Source organism: Zootoca vivipara, chromosome 5 (assembly GCF_963506605.1).
Source record: "Zootoca vivipara chromosome 5, rZooViv1.1, whole genome shotgun sequence".
NCBI lineage: Eukaryota > Metazoa > Chordata > Lepidosauria > Squamata > Lacertidae > Zootoca > Zootoca vivipara.
This window is the reverse complement of record NC_083280.1, coordinates 10,243,710-10,260,095: the sequence shown is the minus strand read 5'-3', so window position 1 is coordinate 10,260,095 and position 16,386 is coordinate 10,243,710. Positions and strand designations below refer to the sequence as shown.

General features: G+C 45.1%; 1 protein-coding gene and 1 long non-coding RNA gene across 2 annotated transcripts in view; both read left to right on the top strand.

Annotated features, from left to right (window-relative positions):
* The window catches only part of LOC118093467 (uncharacterized), a 441,102-nt gene that overhangs the window by 398,774 nt on the left and 25,942 nt on the right, over window positions 1–16,386 (top strand). The gene's annotated exons all lie outside the window — the stretch shown is intronic.
* On the top strand, window positions 894–5,019 carry SOX2 (SRY-box transcription factor 2). Its single transcript, XM_035132629.2, has one exon. It carries the CDS (start codon window positions 2,082–2,084, stop codon window positions 3,054–3,056), a length of 975 nt encoding a protein of 324 aa, XP_034988520.1. The 5' UTR covers window positions 894–2,081; the 3' UTR covers window positions 3,057–5,019.

The window sequence follows — 16,386 nt, the reverse complement described above, 5'->3', positions numbered from 1 at the left end:
TTTTAGGATGGTTTCTGGGCTTTTCACCCAATCTCGCCTTAGACTTTTGAGGGAGTAGAGGAGTGCGGAGTAAAGGAAGAGAAAGACAGGCAGGCAAGCAAGCAGCACTCCTTTATTTCGCGTAGAAATGTCTGCTGCAAAGCAGCCACCAGAGGAATATTGGAGAGGATCAGATGTTGAGGGGGGCGGGAGAGGGAGCCCAGCTTGGCGTTGCTTTCAGGCGTGGAATTGGGGGAAGGGGCAGAAAGAGGCCACTGAGCCTGGAGGGAACTTGGCGTCGGTCGAAAAAGGAAAACAGCCCTCCAAACCGAAATGCGTTGCCTGGGAGTAAATCTCACGGGTGCCAATGAAACGGATGTGCGCAAGGGAACCTCGTGTAAATAAAGACCCACCGAAGGCCAGGCAAATCGCAGTAGCCCTTGGTCGCAGCAATAGCCCAAGAACTCAGCCATACACAAATTTACTAAGAAATATGCCCCCTTGCCTGCGGTGTGAGTACCTCATGTGAGCGTGCAGGGAGGTCATCACAGCATTGTCCATCAGCAGCACCAGGAGGGGTCTGCTGCTTTTGCCGAGGCTGGGTTCTGCCCAGTTATCTGCTCTTAAGTGCCCTGGGTGCCACCATGGGCCTTATTTTATAGTAAACTTGGTTGCACAGCCACCAGGATGATGGCAACCTCAGCGGAGAAGGCGTAAGGGGTCAGGTCGGTTGGAGCAGAAGGCATCTAGGCCTAGCGGAGGGGCCATATTTCGCAGGAGGGGCTGTCAGCAGTCTTGAGCAGCAAAGGAGGTCCTTATAAAAGCAGTGGAGACTATTTGGGGGCTCCCTGCGTTTCGTGCTGGTTAGCAGCCTGCGCTGGTTGTTGTTATGGGGGAGCTGAGCAATTGGGAAAGGAAGCCAAACTAACAGATCACTTGTCCTGCTAAAATCCTAAGAAGGAGCCTTCAGAAGCAAGGTTGCTGCCTTTCCTTCTCCCCCCCCCCATCTGTCACGCAAAAAATGAAAATAAAGAGGGGGGAGTTGCAACCTTCCTCACTCAGTCTCAAGTCAACATCAAGTTGTTGCGGAGTGGGGCTTTTTGTTGTTTTGTTTTTAATGTCGCAAGAATGCTGTTTACACACTTCCTCCTCAAGGCGTGTGTGACCTGTTGCTTGTAAGAGGAGCTCCAAGGGGCCCTTTCAGTGGCTGTCTCGAAGACCCGCCTCCTCGTCCTCCTCGCCCTCCCTCGCTGTTTCTCTCTCTTCCCGCTTCCCCAAGCCGAGCTGTCCCGGCTGGCGCGCGGGAAGCCCCGCCCCCTTTCATGCAAAACTCCAAGTCGAGGCTTGTGCTCAGTGGAGGAGCCGGCGGGCGCTGATTGGCCGGGGCAAACGCATTTATTCCCTGACAAGCCCCCCATCACATGGATGGTTGTCTATTAACTTGTTCAAAAAAGTATCAGGAGTTGTCAAGGCAGAGAGAGAGAGAGAGAAAGACAGAGGGAGAGAGTGTGAGAGTGAGTGTTTAGGAGGGGAAAAACACACACACACACAAACAACAACAACAAAAAAGGGGGAAAGGGACTTTTGCTGGCTCTTTTAGTCTTAAAGAGATACAGAAAGAGAGAGAGAGAGAAAAGAAGGAAAGAATCACAAGAAAGAAAGGAGGGGAAACGGACCAGGAAGAAGTTTCTCAATCAAGACTCTCCAAGCGTTCTTTGTTATGCTTCTCCTGCTTGAATAGTCGTCCGTGGGCTGCTTGCAGAGGGAGGAAGATCCCGGTGTTGATCCGATCGGGGGAGGATCTGTTTCGGAGGGGGAGCTCTCCCCTCCCTCCCCCCTCCCAGAGAAGACAAGTCCAGGTTGGGACACTCTCGAGCTCCTGTCGGCTGTCTTTCCTCTTCGCTTTTGTCCCACCTACACCCCCTTCATTTTATTTTTTTTGGGGGGCGATTGTCGGATTCCTCTCTCCCTCTCTCTATGTGCCGGTGTGCTTTTTAATAGCCGGAGTTCCTCGAAGCCGCGTTGGTTTGTTTGCCCACCACCATTCCGACACCTCCCGGCCGCCCATTGCTGCGTCCCCTCGGCCGAAAAAAGCCGTTTGAATGTACAACATGATGGAAACCGAACTGAAGCCTCCCGCCCCCCAGCAGACAGCGGGGGGAGGCGCGGGGGGCAACAGTAATTCTGGGGCCAACAACCAGAAGAACAGCCCGGATCGGGTCAAGAGACCCATGAACGCCTTCATGGTGTGGTCCCGGGGCCAGCGGCGGAAGATGGCGCAGGAGAACCCCAAGATGCACAACTCTGAGATCAGCAAGCGCCTCGGGGCCGAGTGGAAACTTCTCTCCGAGGCGGAGAAGAGACCTTTCATCGATGAAGCCAAGCGGCTGCGCGCCTTGCACATGAAGGAACACCCGGATTATAAATACCGACCCCGGAGGAAAACCAAGACGCTGATGAAGAAGGATAAGTACACTTTGCCGGGCGGGTTGCTGGCGCCGGGCTCCAACTCCATGGGCGCGGGGGTCGGCGTGGGGGCCACGCTGGGCGCGGCCGGAGTCAACCAGCGGATGGACAGCTACGCGCACATGAACGGCTGGACCAACGGCGGCTACGGGATGATGCAGGAGCAGCTGGGCTACCCGCAACACCCGGGCCTGAACGCGCACAACGCCGCGGCCGCGGCCGCCGCCGCGCAAATGCAGCCCATGCACCGCTACGACGTGAGCGCCTTGCAGTACAACTCCATGGCGGGCTCTCAGACTTACATGAACGGCTCGCCCACCTACAGCAGCATGTCCTATTCGCAGCAGGGGACCCCGGGGATGAGCCTGGGCTCCATGGGATCCGTGGTCAAGACGGAGTCCAGCTCCAGTCCCCCGGTGGTCACGTCTTCTTCCCATTCCAGGGCTCCGTGCCAAACTGGAGACCTCCGGGACATGATCAGCATGTACCTGCCCGGGCCTGAAGTGTCGGAGCCGGCCGCCCAGAGCAGACTGCACATGTCGCAGCATTACCAGAACGCACCTGTGCCCGGCACGGCCATAAACGGCACGCTCCCGCTCTCCCATATGTAAGACCCACGGGGGGTGGGCGAGACGCAAGGAAGGCGAGGGCGAGAAATCTAGACCGAGCAACAAACTTTTATTAGAAATTCTGAACTTCTGACTTTCCCCCCTTTCTCCCCTTCCTGTCCTCTTTTTCTGGGGGAGGGGGGAACACTATTTTTGTACAGAGAATAACTGGGTAGGGAGAAACCAATCAGATACAAAAAAAAGAAAAAATCCAAACCCATCAAGGAACTTGTATAGATCTTTTTATTTTTGTTTTCTCCCTCCCTCTCCTTTGGAAAGGGATCCGACTCCACCAAACCTGTTATCCCCCATCCCTCCCACCCCCACCCCGCCCCCGAAGTTCCTATGGAAATGGTACTTTGCAGAAAAGGTTTTTAAAAGTAAAAAATAAAAAAGTCTTGACCCATAATCTTTAGAACTAGACTCCAGAAAGCGACGTAGGAAGGTGGGAGGGGGGAAGGGAAGGAGACTGGGAAATGGGGTGGGAAATGTTTTAATATTTGCAAGCAACTTTTGTACAGTATTTATCAAAATAAACATGGCAATCGAAAAGCCCATTGTTTATATTAAAAAGAGAGAGGGGAGGAACCTTGAGAATTTGCCAATTATTTTTAAAATACATCAGAGTCTACTTAAGACGCTCTGTTAATTGGATAGATGGATTTATAGCAGCTGCACAAAAAAGGAAGCTGAATTTTATTTTAAAACAAAATCTGGACGTTTTAATTGTTTTAGCAATTGTACAAAAGGCAAAAAAATAAATAGAATAAGTACTTGCATACCATTGAACTGGAACTGTTTTTTTATATAAAAGGGCAAAATTTTAGGGTGTACTACATTTTTTACACGTTGTTTAAAAAGCAAAAATTGTCTTGCAGGTTCACACACATTTGTTAATTTAAATAGCTTTTTTGTTTTCAAACTTTCTCCTGTTCAGCTAAAACGACAGCAAAACAATATGAAATTCTTGTGTTTGAGATATTTTCTTATGGTTTGTAATATTTCTGTAAATTTATTGTGACGCTATTTTAAGTTCTTTTATTTTTTGTCCCTCCTCATTTCCCGTAGTTGTACTCGGCTGTGTATTATCTGAAATCAGTCCGCCGGCAGTCCATGTGTATGTGGGTGTGCATATATGTATATTATATATATATAGACACACACACACACACACACACACACACACACACACACATTTGAACTAATACCATCCTTATAAACAGGTACATATTTGAGTTAAGTTTTTACTCCATTATGCACAGTTTGAGATAAATAAATTTTTGAAATATGGACACTGAAATAACACTTGAGTCTTCGATTTATTTTCAGAAAGCAGGATGAATTTTATGTTATTTTTTTATTCCGTACTGCTCAAGGACCAGTTATAAACTGGTGTGATAAATAATATTGTAGCATAAAACTCTAGGAATGAGGAAATCTTTTCCTGCTTTGTTTTCAGAAGGTAATTTCAATGCCAATTAGTTTCTACTTAAAATAATGCGAGGCCTGAAATTGGATGTGGCCCAGATAACTATATGAAATGAGTAATCCTTCGACAAGGGAAAATGCAGCCGACTGTAAGTGACACTTTTCTTCTGCTATAATAAATGAGAAAACTAACATGGCATAGAAAGTCGGTTGGGTTATTTTCGCTGCTGGAAGAAACGACCACTTGTTGCCACCTGAAAGCTGACCAAAGCCCCCGGAGTTCAGATGAGGCTGGATTGTTAACGCGAGGAGAACCAGCAGAAGTACCGTAGGAAGCGAGCGAGGTGCGTGACTCTCTTAACTTCTCTCGTAAGCAGGGCGATCTCCGCTTGAAGCGCTGTGCTTTGGGAGAAAATGGACTTGAAGTGAGGTTTGGTTTGCTGGGGTGTGCGTGTGTGCTGGGGTGTGTTTTCTACAGTCCTCCGTGTGTGTTTTGGGGAAATTGCAAAGTCGCGGTTTCAAGACAATTGCACCACAACAACGCAAAAATGGGCAGCTCTTTGTGCCTTTCTAAACTTTCCCTGGTTTGTTTTTGCATTGCAGACGAGGGAGTTTTGGGTCTTTGAGGAGGTGGGGAAAGAGAAAGCCAGGGCGAGGGGGTGGGGTGGATTTAAATGTGAGCCATCAATACTGAGAATAATAATCTATTAAATTTTGTAATGCCATAGGCTTTCACAAAAGCGCTCTCTTCCTAGTTCATAATTCACCAGCGAGGTGAAGCAGCCAGTTTCAGGAAAAAGCTGCGAAACTCAAGCCCTCTCCCACCCCTCCAAAACGCACATTAAAGAAGACAACTTCGTCTGGCAGAGAGGTATATTTTGTTTAATTTTATGCTGTTATTTTCATTGTACTCTTAAATATACTTTTTTTAAAAGTAAGAAAAAGTATGTCGTCTTAGCTTCTAAATATATCTGCTTCCCCACATATCTCCGTTTGTAATGCACCTGCTTGTTGGATAAATTCTACTGAAATCAATGGGACTTTATTTGCAATCCTAAAATACTTATGCGGAAGTAAAGCCCGATGAAAATCAATAGGACTTATTTTCAAGTATAGGTATTTAGGACTGGGCTGCGATTCTTGCAGACAAATTGCCTGAGGATCCTGAAAGTGAGAGTTTTGTGAATCGTGGTTTGCATTTTAAACAGGCTTATAGAGAAGTATGTTCTATGGGAATCAATGGAAAAACTAATGCCAAACCTGGGGTGAAAATGGAATAAATCCGGGCCCATACGGTAGAGCCCTCGCCAGAAGCTTAAGACATTGGCGCAGACTACATTTCTCTCTGGAAATCCTTCAGGCACTATAGAGCCATTCCCCTTCTACATACAGCAAATTTCAGAAAGTATACATTTCACAACCCGAACCGAAAAGGAATACTGTTGATTAGGATTGCTGAAAGCCACTTTAGAGTAGAACATTTTGGGGAAAATGGTACATTTTTTAAAAAAAAGCTGAAGAGGCAAATGTTTAATTATTCCTCAGTAAACTATTATTTCTCAGTGAATGGCAATTGTTAGCTGTTTCAATCTATTCATTTATTTTAGAGATTCTTCCTTAGCTACTAGCTTAGGCCGCTTACTGGCATCTCAGCTGAAATCCATTTATTTGGGAAAGTGGCACTGTGTGCTTGGACGGCTTCCTAACAGACCCTAAACATACTTACTGGGAGGGAATTTCCAGTAAATCTATTCCAAATCGGGCTCCAAGGCAAGAATTAGGACACAGCTTGCTGGAAAGACAGTCCCATGACTGTACATCCTTGCAATGTGTTCTTAGGGACCCGTTCACTCGGAATTAGGTGCCATTGATGTGAGTGAGGTTCTTCCCCGTAAAAGTACTTAAATTCGGGTTCTTAGGAGCAAGGTGTTTAATTACAAAAGTCCTGGGCGTTTCATTGAATTCTTGAAACCCTCTCCACCAGCCCTTTGTGTGACTCCACAATTTGCAAACTACAATCGGTGGGTTTGATTGCAGGCCTTGCTTTCTAGAAGGCCGCTCTACAAAGTGTCTCACACGCAGGATTTCAGCCCTCTTTGGGCTATTGGGTGCCCAGGAGCGATCTGCTCGCTTTCCAGAAAGGAATAGGACAAAAGGCTTAAATTAATATTTGGAATTCTAAGTCCTCCGCCCCGATTTCCTACCCACATTTATGAATGTAAAACGGTCTTGAAGGATTTGCTTGCGATGGTAAACGCGCCCAGGAGGGATTCTTTACGTGGTAAAAAGCTTTCCTCCCCTTTCGCTCACATTTCAAATTGTTGAAAGTACACTTTTCACGATAATTCTCTCATCCCCTACTACCGATTTCGGCACTGTTATTGTTGTTGTTAATTTTAGTTGATTACCTGGAAGGGAGTGTTGGAGAGCTTGGTCTGGACCCGGCGTCAAGGAACTGAGCGACGTGGCAGGGTTGTTAGGTGAACGTTTGCAAATACATCCAGGGCCGCAGATATCATTTGCTTTTAAACAAAATTTGCTTAATGAATTCTGCCACCTTCCCGCTCCATTCCAAACTGTGAGGTGACAAAAACTTATTATTATTATTAAAATGATAATGAGCTTTTGTATGCGCGATTAAGAAAACGCATTCGAAATCCGCTCTCTTGCAGTGATTGAGGCCGTGAGATAGGCACAGTTAAATGAACTGAGTAAAAACGTTATTCATGCAAATCTAGAAAGGGCTTTCTCCCCCCCCCCCCTTATTCAGCCGCTTTAACAAATAGGAGGCAGCATTTTCGATTTCACTCCTATCTTTGAAATATAGGAATAACAGTTGTTTAAACGCCCCTGTTTTGCTCCTTCAGTGTGTAGAAATGTATTTTCCCCAGATCCCTTTTAAGTGGGGCTCATGATCCTTTTTAAGGGCTGGTCTCTCCACTTATATTTCTTCTCCTTTTAAAAATAGGCACGTTACTTGGATGGCGGGTGACAGAGATGGAGTGTCACATTTCCTTAAGCCCCAGCAAATAAACAGACCATGGATAAAGATTAGGAGATCCCCTGTGATTTTTTTTTGGGGGGGGATTTTATTATTTTTTTGGTAGCATTTTAAGGACGGGGTGTTAAAATATTTTGCTGACCTGGAGAGGTAGATTAACAGGGTTTCTTGGCAAGCCGGAGAGGCTGGTATTACAGGCTGTCCCAAGGGGAAATGGCTCGAATTAACCACTAAATGAATATTTGACAAGGGCTCGTTTGGGGGGTATTATTACTACAAACGGGTCCCTATTGGACTTTGCAAGGGTCAAAGAGCAATGGTTCAATTAATTATTTAGACTGCTAGTAGATTTGGTTGTAATAGCTGTACTTATTCCTCCAAGCGACAAATTCTTGCGGTAGAGCAATCTCTGGAGGATCTCTCTTCACCCCACCCCCTCCCAAGCTTCTCCATCCAGCTCTGAACACAAACCCAGAAGCAAGCAAGACTCAAGGGGGGTTGGGAAATGGCTGTCTGAATCTGGACGACAAACAGATTTCGGCTTTTAAGGTACTTCAGGCTTCTCTCTTCCAACAAGGGCCGTGCAATGGAGCATAGAGCCGGGAGGTGATTTAATTTTTTTGGTCTGTGGGGTAGGCTGCGGTGGCTCATCGTAGGCATTTGCCAATTTTAAATACAGGTATATCTATATAAATCCTACAGCTATTCTGAGCATAAAAACCAGAACTGGCAATTGTATAGAGAGCATTTTTATTGGGTATCTGCATTAGGTAGGTAGATATTCAAAGTACCCAGAAAAAAAAGTTCCATTCAAGGAAATAAGGACTGGTTTTGTGTTGTGGACGATTCCAGTGTGCATGAAGTATCCCATAAAAGACATTATAAAGTGAGTCTCAGATTAAGGCATCTGTATTGCACTTTGGAGTATACTTGTGTAATATGTATACACATAATATACTATGAGAGAAAGGTTGGATATATTTTAATTCATTCTTGATTAATCAGTAGTGATTAGGTATGTGGCGTTTCTCCTATTGAATTTAGTTTGACTCGCTTGCATGGAATCAGGTTTTGATATTGTCTTCAAGTACTAAAATAATCATAGCTGAGGTCCTCAACACACAGTCCAATCCTATGTAGATTTACTGAGGAGTCCTGCTGAATTCAGTAACACTTACTCCCAAGATAATGTGGCCATGATTGCAGCCCAAATCTGTTTAAGGCAGTTGGACTTCCGGCTAAGTAAATACGTTAAGACCAAAGTGTATACCTTATAGTTCCCATGAGGTAAGTAAACAAAACCAAACTTATTCAAAGCATCCTTCCTTGTGGGGAAGACGCAGATTTCAATGACTCCCTAAACTCTGGGGAAGAGTAATCAGCAAACCACCTTTAACTAACTAACCCCTTCTATTTTCCACACTTTTTCACCTTTGGCTCTTTGTTTTGCGACAGATGAAGTTTTGGTTAATTTCTGCCGGGAAGGAATTTGCCATAGTAGTTGTGGTGGTGGTAAAGGTAAAGGGACCCCTGTCAGTTAAGTCCAATCGCGGACGACTCTGGGGTTCTGGCCGAGCGCAATATTGAGGGTGAGATTAGGTGACAATATATGTTGCATGAATAAGAGATAAGCTGCAAAGGATAGGAGGGAGGGAGGGAGGGAGTGTGTGCGCGTAAGCAGTAATTATATGCCCAATTCATTCAGCTTTTCAGGACTTTTGTTATGGGAGTTCCACTGACGGCCTTGGAGCTGCCAGTTTCCTCACCTGGGAAAAGAACTGATCAAACGCCTCAGGGAGACAAGGAATAACGTTTAAGTGCATAGTGATGGGGTCCTCATTTTAGCCCACTGGACGAAGAAAATTAAACAGATCCTTTGTGTGTTTCGGGTTTACTTTTCAGTTGCTGGTAGTTGTAAGCCAATAGTTCCGAGATTGAAGTTTGATTGCGCCAGCAGGTTAGTAATATTAGTTTTATCACATATAAACTAATTTCCGTCGCCCCATTTCCCACAAACTCAGCTGTAGACAATGTGAGGCTCATTTTTAAAAAACTTCTAGGGAAATTAGTTCCATTTGCATAGTTAAAAGGCCAACTGCGATCTTACGTTGTCTTCTTCTTTACATATAGTTTTGATGTTGCTTTCCTCGTTTCCCCCCTCAAGTAAATGGTAGAGAGCGTGTATTCTCTGAAGGTCAAATTAGCATGGAGGGGAAAGTAGCCCCTTTCCATTACTAATGTAATACAAGTTGTCACCTTGGCAGCTGAGGAACAACCCCGGTCAATTTCCTCTCGTACATTTCACTTGTGTCCCTGGTGTTCTGAAGGTGACAAGCTGACACGGTTAATTGTTTTACATGCAGGTAAACTATATGTATGGGCATACCGCATCGACTGTATCTAGTCATTGTGGGGAAGAAAACTGTAGAGATATATTTACAGTTTCCACATCTGGGTTAAAACCCTTTTTAAAATGAATGAATGAATGAATGAATGAGATTTAGTTAAAGTACTCAAATGAGAAGTATCTCTGAGTAATAACTTCAGTTTTTGTGAGGAGCAATAGAGATTATGGAAATGCCTAGCCGCTAGTTAACTCAGGCTGCGGAACCTGCCAACCGATCTCTAATGCATTCTGTGTTCAGCTTTTAAGTTTTCGCTGTTACATCCCTTAGTTTGCGTTACTTTGTTTGAAAAGGTGACGGATTAAACGATGAAAAGTCTCTCCAACCAGCCTCTTTCCCCCAATAATTCTCACTTATTTTCCCTTGTTAAAAATATAAATTACTTGAAACAATTAGTTTCCAGAGCCCTATATTTTGCGCCACTCTTCAGAATTTGTGGCTTTCACATTTCTATTATAGTTTGTAGGCAAAACACCTCACCTGCGAACAGGACCTTAGTTATCGGATTTTAGGTACGTAAGAGGGAAGGAAGTACTGTACATTTCAAATATCTGCGCTGGTCCTTTGTAGGGAAAGGGCTGAGTTTGCGCGTTCAAACACCCTTGAGATTTGGAGTGGGGTGGCATGTTTCAAATTTAGAAACTGCTCTTCTAACCGGACACCCCCCCCAAAAAAAAAATTAGTTGTGTTGCACTGGCTTGTGAACACCTGCCTTTCTTCTGTGTTGTGTTTATCATATACTTTATAAGCTGTTTGTGAATGCAGTGCAGATCCATTTAAATTAGTAGGAAATTTGCCACTGGCGTCAAGTGGGATGTGAAGATGGGCTGTGCTGATACGATCCACACATCCCTTTACTTGGAATGGATTTAGATTCTTTCCTCTCCCTACATCTGTACTTACACATACATAGTACAGCTATGATAATAATGCAACATATAGGTTTATGTGTCTGTATGTGTATATATATCATCACAGACAGAAATAATTGCACTTGTCTCAGTTGTAAACCACTTGTGTAAAAGATTGTCGACACAGTCCTAAACACTTTTAGGGCTATGCTCCAAACCAGGCCTGTGACGAAATATCATGGATTTCAATGGGACTTGCTTCTGAGTAAACTTGCATATGACTGCGATCAGGAGGGTTGGGGCAGTATTGTATGTGTTCAGGAAGGGACAGCCCATCAGCTCAAACCCTAGAGCTTCAGATAAGTGGTTGGTTTGTAGATCCAGGTTGCCATCCAGACCCATCAGAGTTTTCCTGTTGTTTTTATTGAGGCCCACTAAACGTCACAACTCTTTGGCAAATAGAAAACATTTCGCACTGGAGAAGTCCCATTGACCTTAGTAACATTACACGCCTAGAGTCAAATGCAGGAATGCACACCATAGTTTCCTAGCCTGCAGGTTCGCGCGGTTTCCTGGGGCTTTTCGTTCTCATTTGTAGCACATGTCTTCGCAGGTCTTCTTTTAGAAGTGTTGGTGTGAGCGTAATGAGACTAGGAAGGATTTTTTGGGACGCTTGTCTCGGATGTCACCAGCCAAGGGAGGTTCGAGTCCAGTTCAGGACAAAGGCTATCACCGCTGCAGGCTCCCGACTGAGCAAAGCTTTGGGTTTACGGAGAACACCCCGGGGCTGCTGCTAAGAGGGCCCTGCGAACCTGCCATTCTTATTCCCTCAGTACAAAATTATATCTCTGTGTTCTAATCCTTTTGATGTCGGAACATGATTTGAGGGAATCCCTGGCGGACAGAGAAGGGCCCATCTCACGCCCTCCCCCTTGAGATGCCCCTTCATAAATTGGGGCAGAGTTTGGCTCTGCATTATCGCCTCTTGGGTCTTTCGTTTCCTTGCCAGCTGTTCAGCCAGGATCCGTCGCGCAGTTAAGCTGAACTGTTAGGCATTGCTATGCGATGGAGGTTCCCTGGGAAGCGTTGCGACTGCTCCTGAAATGTGCTTAGGAGAGATCTCCGAATTCCAAAAGACCTGCAGCTTAAGTGGGACAATGGTTCAGCCCATGAAGATACTGTACTCTCTCTAATGGGCGTTCCTTTGAGAGTGGAAGAACAGGGCGAGATATATATACATACGTGTGTGTGTGAAAAGTAAGTTTTATATAACAACACATGAGGAGAAGTGACCAAGCGGCAAAATCAGTTTCCTTCCGATGGGACTGGGGAAGAGGACGGAGGTGCTGAGACTTCCCCTGTCGCCAAGGAACATGTTTACATAAGCGCAATACAGCACCTATCCTGTGCTGCTTTCCATTTAAGCATCTTTGGGCTGCGATCTTGCAAAGGGCTCCACACCAGAGCCGGGGAAAGACCTCTCCCAGTGAGGCCAGGAGTCGGACTGTCCTCCCCACTTCCCTAGCTCAGGACATCTCCCCGGCTGTAGGAGTGTCGCAGGTAGCCTGTATGCACGTAAATTGTACGGATTACTATTCAGTATCCCATTCATGTTTTAAAAGGAGCAACCCATGGCTTTCCTTCTCCAAAATCGCACTTCATTTTGAAAGGAGAGGACGGGTGTGATATCCCCCTGAGCAATTCCTCCCACTCGCCGACTTATAAGACATTCTGCAAAGGGATTCTTTGCACCCTTAACCCGCCCAGTCCCTTCTCCAAGAGAAGGCTTAAGCTCTTATAAATGGCAAAAACTTGCGGACAGCGGCGAAATAATTAATGTATTAAAACAAGCGGTGAATTCCTCAGGAGGGGCCTTATCACCTTCAGCCACACTGACTTTATCCCCTCCTCGTATGCTAATACCCCCGTGACGTCACCGCCGCTCCATTGAATGTTTTGAAATTATTAGGGTTTTTCTTTTTCTTTTTTGCCAGGCGATCTGCAATCTTCGACTCCCCACTAAGAACAGCTGACAGTTAAACATACACAATACACTTACATACAAAGCCCGTATTTTATACAGTATACAGTACAATTCCTTCCCAAGCAACGATTATTTGGGAGTTGTTGGAGATGTTCATGGAAATCTCCATGCTGGAGGTGTTAGAGATGTTTCTCTCACACCTCATCTCCATCTTCCTCATTGCAGTGATCAAGTATTTAAGTAAAAAACGATTCCGTTAAATATTTCTAATCGATAGCGCGGTTTGTCTATATACCATGTATAGGAAAGTGAAATCTCTCTCTCTCACACACGCACCTTTCCTGATGACCCTGATATACAGGCTCGCTTTCCTTTTCAAATCAGCTTGGGCTACGCTCCACAAAACCATTTATCTCAATAAGTCCCGTTAACTTTCATGATCTACTCTGGAGAGGAGCGGGAATTAATTCTGGGAGACATGTACTCTGAGATATTTTGAAACGAAGTGGGGAGGGAGGGAGAGAGTTTATTTAGAATGGTATTCTGTTGTGCGAGTTTTAAGTGAACAAATCTGCTTAACGGGGTCTTTTGAACGTGCAAGGCAGAATCTGGTTTCAATTTTCGACTCCGAAAACTGTTCAGTGGAACCCACTAGGTCCGATCACCGCATACAATGCGAGTTTAGCTTCCAGTCCTAATGGGGCTCTAAAAGTGATATTGAAAAGAGGTTTTGTCAGCCTAATCCACAAGCTACTTGAGCCGGAGTACTTGTATCAAAGCTCAGCTACCCGATTATTGCTAAATTTGAAAGGAAGCGTCGTAGATTTCAGTGGCTTTGACTTCCGGTGTAGTGTTGGGCAGGCTCTGGGCCTCTTCACTGGTTTTTTAACTTTTCATTTCCTGCTTAAATAAGCCCCCCCTTTTTAGTGTGTGTGTGTGTGGGGGGTGTTTTTTCTCACGACACTAGACCTTGATATTTGGAAGCAAAATTTATGATGATACCATTCTGGACTCTCAGGAACCGGCTCAGGAAGAACTCTTGCCAGAATTGTACTGATAGGCTACTTTTAATATTTCTTGTAAGCCGCATAGAGGTTTTTTTTATTACAACCGAGTTATAGATATATATATTCTGTTAAGTAAATAAAATAAAATCCGTTTACTACCAGTTAACATGTGTTGAATCTCGCGTGGATTCTTGGGTGCCCAGTCCGAGCTGCATCCCAACTCAACTTGAGGGAAGAGATTTAACCTCTACTCCTAATCCTGGGCACAAAGCGCGCCTCATTCCCACGTACATGTATCCGGGGCTGATTTGTGAGATAAACCTAGCCCTACTGACTTGTGGGTTTCTTTAAGTGGGGGGTTGCGCATTCTCTTTCCCACCCCACCCCCGGTGGAAGACAAACCCCTCCCTATCTTTCAAGTCACTGGGACTTACTTGCAAGAGAACCAGGATACTGGACTTCTAGTTTCTCCACTCCACACTGGGGTGGTGGTGGTGGTTATAATTTCTTTCTGGACCACAGAACATTAATGAAGTGTTACCCCTCCTAACAAAACCTAGCTCATTTCCTTGCTGCCTTTAAGGAGAGACGAGTTGTTAACGGAAGCTAGTTCACTTCTTAATGCAATCGCCAAAGGAGCACCACCACCACCATACATACAACTTTATTGTACGATTTTTGGGAGGGCGGGGAGAGAGGGAGGGAGGTAGGTAGGGGAGGGGACTGTCACTCACTGGCAAGGCTCATTTGGTGAGTGTGTGTGCGTGTGTTGGTTGGTTTGAAAAGCAGGAAGAAATGTAATGAATTGAGTGCTGTCAAAGATGTCTTCTGCGCTGATGTGGTGAATGGCTGCAGTTCCCTCAGCCAGTGCAGGTGCAGTAATGCTAGGGTGGAAAGCGTGAGGGGGGTGGGGGAGAGAAGGTTCTGTTCAGTGGAAGAGGCACATTCCCTACAATAGACCACACACTGTCAGCCGGCAGGGCATCAGCTAACACGTTCAGGCTCTCACCCCCTTTAACCCCCTCCCCTTCTCTTCTCCACAGTTCTCAGTTCAGAAAGTGTCTATGCGATGACGCTAGCTGGAGTTATTCATTTAATGAACATTTGGGCCTTCCCCCCTCCTCCCACTAACACAAAATCTGATGCCTTTTCTCCGTAGGTAGGCACTTAAAAATAAGTAAATCGCAGCCTTTAAAAGTATCTCCAGTTTATGAAACTAGACGCCTCAGGAGTACACGAGCCTACAAAGATTACATAAAATTCTGTTAATAAAAACTTCCTTCAGTATTGCAAAAGGCGGGTGTTATAGCCATTTATATCAAGCTTTCAGAACAACAGGGCAGGTAAAGATCAGGACTAGACAAATCTTTCTTTGTGTGTTTTCTTTAATTCAGTGGTTCAAACTGCTTAGGATGGCAACCTGCCCTATCGAAATCAATAGGCGCGACTTAAGGCAGGGCTCACTTAGGCCCAGTTACTTGGATTGAAGTCCGTCTACAATCACGGGCCCTTACCAGCATTTTGATTTAGTTGTTTAAACTGTCAGCTGAATGGAGATATTCCAACTTCGGTTGTATACACGCACACATAGCCGCACGGATTCTACCGTTAGAGGCGCCCATTCCCCCTTTTCAGTCTCATCCGCTCCAGCAGGCGGAAGTCTGTAGACCCTGCCCCGCGTATACAAATGAACGTTTAAATTTGCTTGAAATTCCATGGATTTCGCTGTGGTCTTGATCATAAAACACATTTTATTGATACCTTTAATGAACTATTTTTAATGGGATCTCCGCCCTGGCCAGTCTGCACATCTATACAGTACCTGAATATAAGCTCTGCATAACAAAGTGTGAGTTGCACCCTGATGTTGTGCATGCTTACTCGAAAGTAAGTCACACTCAGGCTTGCAATCCTAACCCCATCTACCTGGGTGTAAACCCCATTAAATTCAACAGGACTGAGGGAGGACTTACTCTTGAATATTTGTGCTAAAGCCTCCAATCATATGTCTACTTTTTGAAATAGGAAACCATGTCTCCTACTACAGTGGGGCTCATTTCACTGTAAGGACCAGGCTGGGCTGTCCCTCAGCCTTGGCCGACTGAGAACCCAAAGGCTAGTGCACATGGATGCAAATATGTTTATATATTGCTTGGAGACTATTGTAGCTAAGCGGTATATAAACTGTTTTAATAGAACAAGTTCCTGCTATAGAACATGCTTTCACTTAAGCTGTTAAGCACATCGAGATAAAAGTCATCCCCGCTGATTTCAGTAAGATTGAGATCTACTTGCATACATTTAGGGTTGCTGTATCAACAGCTGCATTCCTCAAACTATTGGCTTTTAAGTAACTCCCACCTGTCTACTTTGGCTTATGTGATCTGAGAATTGCACAGGCAGTTGTAAGTTGAACCCCAAGAAGAGTATCTTAACTTGTTTGTTTGTTGGTCTCTGGCATCTGAGATCCCAGTGTCAGCCTTACAAGGGAAGCAAATTTCATTCATTTCAGCCTGATGTCCTTCTCATGTTTAGAAGACCATCCTATCTATATACAGGGTCGGGACTTAGCTAACATTTTAAGGCGCGCGGACTTCCACGAATGAAGGATTCCTGCATCAGTTTGGCTGGATCTGTGTACCCAACCCGGATATATG